Genomic DNA, 13,213 nt, shown 5'->3' with positions numbered 1-13,213 from the left:
TAATAATAATAATAATCTTTATATATAAGTGTATCTACTGTTTCACAAATGCGTAAATCTGGAAATCTGAAATGTATAAAATTAGCAGTAACAAATTATGGATAGTTTGTGAAATTATAATCATTCGACTCATTTCCCTATCTTAATTAATCTCTACTTTCTATTCCGGATCTGACATTGATGAGCTGATCTTGTTTTGTTGTACATGAAAGACTACAATTAATACCTTTGAGTTTAAGATTTCAGACATTGCAACTTCATGTTTATACACTGAGACGTCTCACTACGCCTTTCCTAAAATTGGGATTCATTCCCTTTTCTGGAAAGGCACACACTTTTCTTTACTTTCTTGATTCTTGATTCTTGATTCTTGTCGCCTTCAACCAAAGATTTGTCAAAATTCCTATTATCATTGCAACAACCATAGATCTCCAATCAGGTACACCTTTCCAACTGAAGAATGTGTTTTGTTTTCATTGCACTATAGGATGTTTCGGTGCACATATTCTGTTTGTAGATTGTTCCCAAAGAAAACAGAACCCAACTTCCATTTTTCACTTCTTGGGTGAAAGATCTATGTACTGAGCGTTACATCTTGTGTAATTTGTTAGGTGGGTTATTGAACCGATCAAGATGAAGTGGATGGGCGGTAGCGTGAGCCAAAACATGCAAGGCTGTAGAGCGAAATTTAGAGTGATTGCATTGGTTCTACTTGCTATATCTATAGGTTTAGCTGGTCTTTATAGCATGCTAAAACCCATATCTAATGGATGTACCATGACATACATGTATCCTACTTATATCCCTGTACCTACACCGAAAAATCTGTCGTCCATGAAGTATGGATTACATCTATACCATGAAGGATGGAGAAAGATTAATTTCAGCGATCATCTTAAGACACTTAGTGGAGTTCCTGTTCTTTTTATCCCTGGCAATGGTGGAAGCTACAAACAGGCAAGTTTCTTAACTATGTCCTCAAATCTTTCGTAACAGAATTGCCATCATATGTCTCTTCAATTTTCTCAAATCTTCCATCTATGAATGTATTAATGCATGACTAATTCCAATTAGATGGAACGAGGTACCACATGTGTGCATTTAGTCATGACAGATGAGCAGATACAGAACTTAAGATGTTGCTGACTGCACAGAGAAAAAGTCTTATATCCTTGAAACTGTTCTCTATATTCTTTGGTACCCTGAAAGCATAACACAAGTTCCCTCTGGTTAATTTATGCTAAAACTATTTGCTTGCTCTGTGACTGCATTAAATTAAACTGTCAGAGGTAGTAATTATTGAAGAGTAAGTAAATGGTATTTATGTGTGAACCAATTAAATATTCTTGGCTTACGTAGAATGGTACGATTAAAAGATTGAAATGGTGGAAATAACCTTTAAGTTCTGGATCTTCCCTTTCTGTAGGGGGCTTACATCAATCAATTGATTCTAAGATAAGCACCGAAAGTGCTTAATAGCCAAAATCAAGGCCGCGTTTCTACTTCTAAGCACTTTTGGTTTGACCAACTTTTATACTATTTTTTGTTTTTGATTATCAAAGTTATTTCTTTTTTTGGTTTGACCTACATTACCTAATAGTGTTTGTTATTCTGGAATTACACTTTTCGAAACAAACCCCTAACCAGCTCTTTGTTCATTTCCGCCTTTCATTTTTCTCTCAACTGTGCTTACTTCCTAGCCATTTTTCATCTGTCACTCCAGTTACGATGAAATAATTTATATTTATTCAAATAGTTTAATCTAATCAATTTAAAACTTAATAGTGAATTGAGGCATAAATTAATTTGTATTTGAATCAGTTTGAAATTAAGAATCTTGCAATAATCAACTTCTTTCAAGCGTGAGGCATGGAAGTTATTTTAACCGAAAAAGTGTTTGATACCAAACATATCAGCGACTTACCATCAGTTTTCAGCACTTCTACCAAAAACCGTTTCTGCATATTAATACCAACTTCAGCACTTATATGTGCTTTTTTAACACTTGACAAAGGGGTTCCAAACCAAGAGCTTTTCAAGGAGTGTATTTTGGAAATCGGGTTGCTTCAATCAGACAACTTGCTGTTCTTCTACCCATTTTAGACAAACCTGATTCAGAATCATCTCTTTTACGGATGTTATAAAAAAGCTTTACTTGCTGTGACAACTGTTGATTGATAGACTTATTCTAGAGAAGGTGGCGTGGAGGTTGCACTCTTCCTTTTAGCTAGAGATTATTTATTAACTGCTTGTTATGTGAAGGTATGTGCATCATAATATGAGTGCAAGAATGTTACTGAAATTATTGTTCTTGTTTGTTCCTAATCCTTTTCAAATGCTTTTACAGGTGAGATCTGTGGCTGCAGAATCTGATAGAGCTTATCAAGGAGGTCCTCTTGAGCACAGCTATTACCAAGAAGCCTCTCTAACTCTCGGAGAGGGAGTAGATTTTGATGTCACCAGCACTCCTTTACCCTATCAATACACATCCATGCTTGACTGGTTTGCTGTGGATCTTGAAGGTGAACATTCTGCAATGGATGGTCGAATTCTTGAAGAACACACAGATTATGTTGTATATGCCATTCACAGGGTATAAATTTTCTTACTCAAGAAAAAATATCTCTTTTTTGACATTTGACTGATGCAACGTGATGTCAATCTTTATTGCGTAATTCCATAGCTTGTCCAATATAACATAGAGATGAATACATGATGTTTTCCGGGAAAAGGGAGAAGGTAAAAAGTAAAAATTTCAAGTTGATATGGTTCACCTTAAAAAATTCGTAGACAATAGACTGGACCATTTGATGTTATGACAGTGAAAAACTTCTAGAACTTCTTAAAGGATATATGCAAGTGAGAGGGTTCTGGTACTCCAGTCTTACAGCAAGTGGGGGCTTATGTTACACATAGACCGCCAGAGAGTAAGGCAAGAAATCAAGAAGAATTTCAAGTGATGGAGTGCTTTATTTGAGTTTATTCTTTATCAATTCGAAGTTTAAAACTCGCTCACTTGATTTAATTTTGCCAACTTTCAGAAAGCAATTAACATTTTCTACTCTTTTTGGATCTAATTCAGACCTGTCATATGCATGGTTAAAAGAAAAGGGTAGGACAGGTGCACAAAGCATCCTACGTTAGCCGGGTGCGTGGTGGGCTGCACCCCAAGGGGTTTGATGTGGACAACCTACCCTATCATATGCATGGTTATTGTCATTAAATAAGTTCGTCTCCGTGGTGGGCTACACCCCAAGGGGTTTGATGTAGACAACCTACCCTATCATATGCATGGTTATTGTCATTAAATAAATTCAGTCCCTGGTGAAGGTTGAACACTTACTGTTCTACATTTTATATTCCTCTCTTCTTCCTTCCCTCCACTCTCTTCGTCTTATTTTATGTGATGTAATTTTCATGTCTGTGTTTCTATTTACATCTTCCTACTCTTAGATATTGGATCATTATAAAGAGTCCCACGATGCACGAGTTAAGGAAGGTGCTGCTGTGTCTAGGAGTCCTCCGAGAAGTGTGATATTGGTTGGTCATTCCATGGGTGGTTTTGTTGCTAGAGCTGCGATTGTCCACCCAGATTTAAGGAAATCTGCTGTTGAAACTGTTCTGACACTTTCGTCTCCACACCAGTAAGTTGCTCTACTCCTGGGAGCTATTATGTGGTTACAGTAATGCTATAAAATAACTATCACTTTTTGGTGCCTTTCCCAGGTCGCCTCCTCTGGCTCTGCAGCCATCACTTGGTCAGTATTATGCACGAGTAAATCACGAATGGAGGAAAGGATACGAGGTCCAAACTTCTCGTTCAGGGCATCATCTGTCTGATCCACTACTCTCTCATGTTGTTGTTGTCTCCATTTCTGGTGGTTATCATGATTACCAGGTACTTGTTCTATTTGCTTTTACATGTTCAAAGTTGAAAATCTGAATTATAGTTGACAACTAAAAATGTAAGGCTTATAATTGGTATCATTTCTTTTCATTCTTTCCTTTCCAGTAGGAATCTTCAACTCTCCGATCCAATCAAATTATCTTCTTCAAGTGAATGATTGTTTGTTACTTTTAGAGGAAACTGGATAAACATAATATACTTATGTTTCATGGGTTTTATTATTTTCCTTTTTTATCTCATTTTTTTTTATGTTCATGGTTACTTAGTAACTGTCGTGCTGTTTCTGTTAAATGCACTGCTCTATTAGCTAAAAGAGGGAAGTAGCTCTATAACTTATTCTTTCTCCATCTTGCGTAGAGTCTTAATCTTTTAAAGGATTCTGGGTTTGCCTACTTTATCCTTTGCCTTGGTCTCTATATAACTGTAAAAGTATACTTTATTTCAATGGTCAGGCCCTTATATAATGTTTAGTATACTTTATTTCAATCTTCAGGCTCTTATATTATGATTTTGAGTATACTTTGTTTCAATCTTGAGGTTCTTATATATAAGTGTACTTTATTAAAAGGCGAAATGGTCTGGTGAACCCTTATACTTGTATCGGTTCATATTCTGGACCCTCCTACTTAATCTTTTGTCAACTGAACCCTTAGACTCAATTAAAACGAGACTTTCAAGCCCCTCCAACCATATGTGTAGCTCACTCTCTTTTACATAAATGACATATCATATCCACGTCAATTATATATTTGCCATGTCATATGCCACATCAAATATTATTTACAAAAATGTTAAATAATAAATTTTTTATTTAAAAAATAAAATAAAATAGTTACATTTCTCAACTTTCATTCACTTCCACAACCACCATTAGAGATCTTTCACCACCATCTTCATTTCTTTAATCCTTTCTTCTTCGAAAATGGCGCCACAAGGACACCGAAATTCATATTATTTCAGAAGAAAAAGGAGTTCTGAACCTCTGTTTTTTTTGCAATGCATCAACAAATTACTACTCCCAAATCAATAACAATTTAGTACCCATTTTCTTAGAAAAATGTCAGTAAAACAAAGTACTAGCATTGATTGTCGATCGCAACAGAGTACTAGTATTGATTCCATCACAAAAGAAAAAAAGTTTAGTAGACATCAACATGTAAAGAAGAGAATCCAGATCTAATCCTCTACAGCTGAACTTCTTAATCGTTTTCTTCCTTGGTTGTCGATCGCAACATCGACCAACTTCAACTTTCACCATGGATTGGGAACGGACTAGGACTTAAGAGAGTGACAACGGCTAGGGTTTTGAGGACGATGGGTTAGGGACGATGACGGAAGGAGGCTGAAGCTTTAATTTGTTTTTGCTTTTTATGTTTATTATTTAATCAATTTTCCAAAACAAATTTATTACTCTCACTCTCTTTTTAAAGCGTTTGACACCACACTCTATATTGAGTCGGCAAAAAAATGCCACATAAGTTCGGTCAATGGTCAGAAGGTTTTAAAAGTTCCATTTTAATCAAGTTAAAGGGCTCAGTTGACAAAAGATTAAATATAAGGGTTTGGAATACAAATGCATACAAGTATAAGGGTCCATCAGACCATTTCGCCTTATTAAAATAGGCCACATTTTATCCCCTGCTGCCGTCCGTGTACTTTGTTCTTTGGCTGTTGTTCTTTCTCTTGCCCCACCAGTTCCCTTCATGTGAGCACAGTTATGCTTTGCTTCACTAAATATGTAGCATTAGCTTCTATAACTTTTCATTTTAGGTCCGATCAAATTTACAATCACTTGATGGTATTGTGCCTCCTACCCATGGCTTTATGATTAGTAGCACAAGCATGAAAAATGTGTGGTTGTCAATGGAGCACCAGGTTATCTTGTGGTGTAATCAGCTTGTTGTCCAAGTAAGTCAATTTTTTCCTGAGAACCTCCAGTTAAATTTGTAGCCAAATAGCTCTGAATTTCATATATCAACTTTTTCAGGTATCACATACTCTTCTTAGTCTGGTAGACCAGGGGACTGGTCAACCTATATCTGATGTTCGAAAAAGGCTGGCAATCTTCACAAAAATGCTTCATAGTGGGATACCTCCAAATTTTAATTGGTTAAAGCAGCCACAGCTGCCTCATATACCAATTGAAGATGGAGAAGCTAAATATGGTATTTTCACTCCCCAACTCTCTGTATTAAAGTGATGATCCTTATATAGTGTTAAAAGTATACGGAAATGCATTTTCATGCTAACTGTGTTCTTGTATATGGCACCAATTTGGTGTTCTGAAAGGTGAATTGTGGTGCAGGATCTCAAGCACATAGAGTGTATTCTTGCCCTAATAACATCCATTGGAGTGATGATGCACTTGAAAGAGATTTATACATCGAGACAACCACAGTTACAGTTTTAGCGATGGACGGGAGAAGGCGGTGGTTGGACATTGAGAAGTTGGTCAGCTTCCTTTATTTTTTATAAAAAGTTACATTGTAGATATCTTTCATAGCGTGCTTGCTTGCTTTGCTATTGTCCTCCTATTTCAAGAAACAAATGTTTGCACTCTTCTGCGAATAAGGTCTTTGCTTTAAGTTTGAATACCAGTTACCTAGAATGTGTAAATGCTATTTTTCCAGCTTATAACTTATCTTACTTGCATATGCAGGGGTCTAATGGCAAAAACCATTTTGTTTTTGTCACAAATCTTTCTCCATGTTCCGGTGTACGACTGCACCTTTGGCCTGAGAAAGGAACTGAAGTTTCCACTTTACCGATTAATAAACGGGTTTTAGAAGTTACATCAAAGATGGTGCAAATTCCATCTGGACCAGCTCCAAGGCAGGTACTTAGTCGTGTGCACTGTCTGCCGAATGTTCTAAAATAAGATGTTATATGAGCTAGTTTGATTTAAATTCTTCTTAAAGGTGCTGTTTTTGCAATAGGTTGAACCAGGTACTCAGACTGAGCAGGCACCTCCCTCTGCTGTATTTTGGCTGCACCCAGAGGATATGCGTGGTTTCAGATATCTGACCATCTCAGTGGCACCTCGCATGGTACTTGTTCACAGGGTTCTCAAATTTGCTTTAGCTTCTTTTTAGTCATGATACCTGGTTTCTTGGGAATTCTTTGTAATAGTTCGTATGTGTTAGTGTAATTACCCATTAAATCTTTTATAATACGAGATAGGACTTTAGTTTCTATACTTAATCAATAAAAGATAAAAGATCTCTGGGAAGGAACTTTTCTTTCTCAATGTGTTTTAAATAGAAAATCAAATCTTTCTTCTGTCTTTGATGGTAGAGTGGCCGATAGATCCTCATTGCTGTACTTCATATATATTCATGAGCTTTTCTAGTGCCACAAAGCAAATTTGGTCTTGGAATAGAATTTCAGATGGAAACTTCTGTTTCTCTTCGTGTTGAGTATTAAATGTGGTTAGATCCTGGCTTTTCATCTCATGATGACTTTATGATTTTCAGGCTGTTTCAGGAAGACCTCCACCAGCCACTTCCATGGGAGTTGGGCAATTTTTTAGACCAGCGGACGGGGAAACAGCCTTATCTTCTGGTTCGTTGATTCGGTCTATGTTTTCTTTACAGGTTTGTGGTGGGTGGAGCTTACTTAACTAGAGAGGGTGAAAAAAAGTTTGAGCTATATATACCTTTTAATACATTATTTTTCGGTTCAAATTTGCAGGAGATGATGTTGAATGAGGATCATCCTCTTGCACTCAATCTGTCTTTCTCTGTTAGCTTGGGTCTCATGCCTGTGACGTTGTCTGTCAAAACAACTGGTTGTGGAATAAGAAAGTCAGAGTTCACTGCTGATGAAACTGGAGAGATGGAAATTGACAGTAAGGGTTTCTCCTATTTAACAAATAAGGCATCTTGTACTGTTTCTATTAATTAGTAAAGGATTTTGTACTTTTTTACTTGTTATTGTGTTACTTGCCGACATCTTTCACCAATCCCTCCAAATTTTATAAATCTTGGTGGAATTGATGTTTGAGGAATTTCTTGGGAGGGAATTTGAAGTGTTACTTCCATATCCCTTTTGCTAAGTAAATGCAATACAAATTTAAGAAGCTTTATGTTTACTCACCTCCCTTTAACTGCTATTCAATCTGCCCCATCAAAGGGATCTTTAAATAGAAGTAGTTGTATAATAAGAATAACTGGTAAATCACATGTATCATGCACACTTTCAACTTGCCACCTTTGTATGTAACTGCAGAAAATGTAACCAAGTAAAAAGTAACTTCTTTAGTTCATTCAGCTGAGTATTAATCTTACCAGATAAATGTTCCATATATAAGATTGAATGTCGCAGTTTTTGTTATTTATTTGTGCTGCTAATGTAACTTATTCTTTTGGATGTAGGGCTGTGTAAACTTCGCTGTTTCCCTCCTGTAGCAATTGCTTGGGATGTCACGTCTGGTCTTCATATTTTTCCTAATCTGTTCTCAGAAACAATTCTTGTGGATTCCTCTCCAGCACTCTGGACTTCCAGCCTAGGGTCAGAAAAGACCAACGTTATATTGCTGGTATTATAACAGACCCGTTAGTTTCTCGTTCGGTTAGAAAGTTGAAAAACTGCTGCTCTGTTTCTTTAGCTCTTACATGACTTTGTTTTCCCTCTTATGTGCAGATTGATCCACATTGTTCGTACAAAACAAGTATTGGTGTTAATGTAACCGCTGCAGCTAAAAGATTTTCGCTTTTATATTTCCCACAGGTGAATGCAGTTTTAAACCAATCTTATATCTCGAAGTTTTGTATACCATGCAGTCTGAGACTTTGCTTTCATGTGTATATTTCTTACATTTCACTCACAGGTTAGCATCAAACCGTTATAGGATACTGATGGTGGCACAGAATCTCCCATTTGATTTTGATTCCCAACTATTAAAATATTTCATGTTATTGGTATTCTTCCATGTTCCATTCAGTTGGGATACATTCTACCATTATACCTCAGAACACCAGTCTTCATCATTTCACAATTCTTGCTGTCTGAGCTATATATAACTCCTTATATTAAGAAGTCCACATCGGTAGAGGGATGGGAATTTGGTCTTCCTTATATGGACTTGGAAAAACCTCCCCTCATGAGCTAGCTTTTGGGGTTGAGTTAGGCCCAAGTGTCATATCTTTACACCTTATCAAGCCTACTTTTAGTGAATACCTTCATGCGAGAGTTACTGATGAAATGATCGGTACACCTTTTGCAAGTTTCAAGGTTTCAGATTTAGATTGTCAAGTTGTGACATGACCTTTCCTTATCAATCTAATATTTACCTGTGACATCCAGTGATAAATTTAATACTCACTCCACTGCAAATCATTTTTGTGGTACTCACTCTCAATACAATTAAATGGCTGGAGGTGCAATATACTTGAAAGAACTAATTTGCATACTTTTAATGCCAAACTTGGAAAAGGAAACCACAGCATTCCGTACACACTACTAAGAAATGAATTCCCTTGTTTCCTTCATAATAAAGTTTGTTACTGTTATTTTCTTAGTCGAGGCCCAATTCAGTTGATGTCTAAGCAAGCTGCAAGCAAGTTGTTATGAAACATGTAAAGCTTCACAGAGTTTAGGATGCCTTTGATTTCTCATTCAAGAGTGATTTGTTTTCTGATCTCTTAAGCATTTTGTTGCATTCTAATTCCTTTATGAAGAAAGAATGAAGTCTGGTATTGTTGTAGGACCGGTTATAAAAAAAACTATTTTTGTAGGATCCTTCATCAAGCCTCACTGCCAAGCATGTAGCAAAAAACTTATTCTGAGTGAGTAAATGGAATATTGAGTCATATATTCCTTTTCTTTGTATAATAAAGTTATACAAAAAATATATGAAGTTATATGATCAAAAATTATTCCTTTTCTTTGTATAATAAAGTTATATGATCATCAGAAGTCTGGTCCATGCATGTATCCGGACTAACAACAACTACACCTCAATTCCAAACAAGTTGGGGTCGGCTATGTGAATTCTCAACTATTACATTTACGTTCAACTCATGTCATCATCATATAAATAAAAACAAAAACAAATTAAATGTATATAGTGATAATAGTAATAATATTTGAAACTCTCTAACAAGAATCCTTTAACCCACTAGTAGATATCGCCTAGATATTTTTCTTCCATTGTGCCCTATATTTTGTAGTAAAGTCTGTATTGATCCAAGAATTCTTAGGTCTTTCGAGACAACATCCTTCAATGTGATTTTAGGTCAACCTCATCCCCTTTTTTACACCATCTCTCACCATGGCTTCACACCTATGGATTGGTCCATCTGTAGGTCTATGCAGGACATGACCAAACCACCTCAAGCGACCTTGTTTTATTTTATCCTCAATCCGTGCTACTTGCACCTTCTGACAAATATGGTCAATTTTAATCTTATTTAATCTTGTATGATCACACATCCATCTTAGCATCCACATCTCTGCAATACTCAACTTGTGGATATGTTTGACTTTAGTGACCCAACATTTACTACCATATCCTTCTAGCACATAACACCCAGTAGCAGTTCTCCTGTTCAACCATTCAGTTTCAATTCGAGAAATTACATCTTCATGTATCAGTCCATTCTCTTGAAACAACAAGCCTAAATATCTAAGTTGGTTGCTTGTTTCCTTACTGATATATCATATATCAAAATATCATCAATGGTTCAATAGTTCTGTGTCCGTTCTTTTGTACTGAATCAGGTTTGTTCTTTTGTTCAATGGCTGTAGTTCTTATAATTGGTGCTGATCTTTTTACCATGCTCCTTGGTGTAGCTATTGCTTTTTCTTCATTTTCTGATTATTGGGTTCATTGTTATTTGCTGTCATGTGTGCAGATTACTGGTTTTGCAATTGCTGTTGTCTTTTTTGCTTTAATGCGGCAAGCACGACAATGGGAGCTTGACCTGCCTATACCTTCACTCCTTACGGCAGTGGAATCAAATTTGCGGATGCCATTGCCCTTTCTATGTTTGGCCCTGCTACCTATCTTATTTGCTCTTGTACTTTCCTGCCTCATTTCTCTACCTCTTCCTCCAGCCATAAGTTTCATCTCTGTCTCAACAATCTGTTACTTATGTGCAAATGGAGTGGTGGCTGTGCTGATATCAGCCTCCCAATTGTTGTTCTACGTTAGTGCATCTTTACATGTATTCATCAAGAAACGGTTAGTTACTATCTCTTGAATATATACCACATTTATGTTACGTAAGATTTTCATACAAGTGACTGATATCATTTATTAGTCAATTTACGGACCAAAGTTGCATGTGCTGGTGAAATTCAGTCTTAATCTCAAGAGAAATTTCTAGTCCCCCTACTTCCCAACTGTCCATAAACGATTAAAATACTCTCACTCAAGGAGTGTGTTGCAGACCTAAATAAATTAATAAAAGTGACTACTCTATAACAGTGTTAAGGTTTTTCTTAAGGTACCACATAATTTAACAGAAACCGTTATGAATGCAAGAAATTCATTACCAACTGAGCTAATGGTAATATCATCTTTTGCAGGTCGCAAACACGGGAACATAACTTTTCTCCTCTTTTCACTGCCTTCCTGTCATCCAAGGTTAGTTTAATTGTGACATTGTAGCTTGCAAAAGCATAAGTTTGTAAAAGGCTGGATTTGTACATATATTTTGGAACTGAAATTGAATGCATCTTTCGTTCCTGGTCCTCTAATCTTAGTAAAATGTCGAAATTGAATGCATCTTGCATTCCTTGTTCTCTTAATAAAAATTTTTTACTTATTGAAACAGGTAGTCAGGATCGTGAGATTCAATCCATTATTTGATATGACACTTGTCTCTTTGACCCTAGTGTGCTTCGCTCATCCAGCATTGGGTCTTCTTTTGCTGGTCATTTCTCATGCTGTGTGCTCCCACAATTCCCTGTCCAGGTACATCCCTAACTAGTACCCTTTCTCCACTCTTCTGTAGTAGTCTTATGCTGTGTATTAGAATTGAGGGCCATCTCATGACCATTGATTGATAGTGTGTGATTCCTAGCCGAATTCTGACCATTCCGAACTTCTGAATAGATTAAACATTTGACATTTGATATTTAGTTTTTGGCTCTGCTGATATTTGATATTTGTTATGACAAAGGTAGTCTAAAACCACTTGTTCTCGTCTGTAAACAGTTTTTTGATGGCTTCATTTCACAGCCGTACCCAGACTAAGGAGTTCATAGTATCTGGGAACAGTCGTCAGAGTGGATCGAAGCAGTCCATACCCGAGCATGATGGTGAAATCAACACGCATGTTCCTCAGATGGAGAGTAATTCCAGTAGTCTGGACTCAGTAAAAAGCTATGGCGATACCCAATTAGAGATCTTCAATCATCGGCATGGCTTGCTTGTATTACACTTGCTTGCAATGCTGATGTTTGTCCCTTCATTTATTGCGTGGATCCAGGTATTTCTTTTCTTTCTTTAGGACCAAGAGGATTTAACTGCCTTGTGTTCATATTATTGGAACCTCGCTACTTTGCACTGATAAATTGATAGAGCAAATGCTCTCAATAGTCTTGTTAATGAAATAATATTTGGGTTTTTGTGGACATTGTTGATTGCTCGAAATAATTAAAAGTAGCATTAACATTCTTCTTTTTTGGTGTATGTTTGCACACAGAGAATGGGGATCGGTCATAGCTTGCCTTGGTTCTTGGATTCTATACTTTGCATAGGTGTTTTGCTGCATGGTGTATGTGACTCAAAGCCAGAGTTCAACTTCTTCTTCTTCTTTCCTTTTCCGGGCATCCAAAGATGGGAGATAAACCTGAGCTTTGGCTATCTTCTTGCTGGATATTTTTCCTATATTTGTGGCTTAGCCTTGGCTCCTTACATAACATTTTACCCCATGGCCGCCATTGGGTTCATATCATGTGCTTTTAGGATCATAGAGAAGAGAAGTAGGGAAAAGGGGGAAATGTACCATCACCGTAGGAAACACTCTCATAAACACTAAAGTGAAAATACTCCCACTATACGATAGTGCCACGTTCAGAATGTTCTGCAATAGATGTTCTAGTTGACATGCCTCAATTTGTTTGATGTGTAATTTTCATTTCAGAGGAGTAGAATATCAGCTTGTGTATGGTTTTAATTCTTTATTTCAACACAAGTGATTCAATCATTGTATTTGTCGCAAAAATTTGTTATGGTCTTTCAACTTAAAACTATTGGATTATTTACAATGTGAATGAATCACTAATTGGCCTGAGGATAGATAAAAATGATTGTTCATAGCGTGTCGTTTTTCTTTTTTGCCATAATTTTGTCTAACT

At 36.5% G+C, this 13,213-nt stretch overlaps 1 protein-coding gene across 2 annotated transcripts; it reads left to right on the top strand.

Annotated features, from left to right (window-relative positions):
* The first annotated feature begins 57 nt into the window (after positions 1-57).
* LOC107011319 lies at positions 58-13,074 on the top strand. 2 transcript variants are annotated; one of them, XM_015210763.2, is made up of 19 exons: positions 58-439; positions 612-957; positions 2,348-2,593; positions 3,454-3,644; positions 3,727-3,898; positions 5,678-5,815; positions 5,895-6,072; positions 6,213-6,358; positions 6,567-6,743; positions 6,844-6,954; positions 7,381-7,500; positions 7,598-7,754; positions 8,281-8,444; positions 8,549-8,635; positions 10,762-11,090; positions 11,438-11,495; positions 11,686-11,825; positions 12,093-12,342; positions 12,559-13,074. In XM_015210763.2, exons 2-19 carry the CDS (start codon positions 634-636, stop codon positions 12,892-12,894), a joined length of 3,324 nt encoding a protein of 1,107 aa, XP_015066249.1. In that variant the 5' UTR covers positions 58-439; positions 612-633; the 3' UTR covers positions 12,895-13,074. The 2 variants fall into 2 exon arrangements, with proteins under 2 accessions (XP_015066249.1, XP_015066248.1); XM_015210762.2 differs by having other exon boundaries at positions 12,069-12,342.
* Positions 13,075-13,213: the final 139 nt, after the last annotated feature.

This window comes from Solanum pennellii, chromosome 2 (assembly GCF_001406875.1).
Source record: "Solanum pennellii chromosome 2, SPENNV200".
Classification (NCBI taxonomy): Eukaryota; Viridiplantae; Streptophyta; class Magnoliopsida; order Solanales; family Solanaceae; genus Solanum; species Solanum pennellii.
Note: the sequence above shows the minus strand (reverse complement) of the source record. Positions and strands in the feature narration are given on the sequence as shown.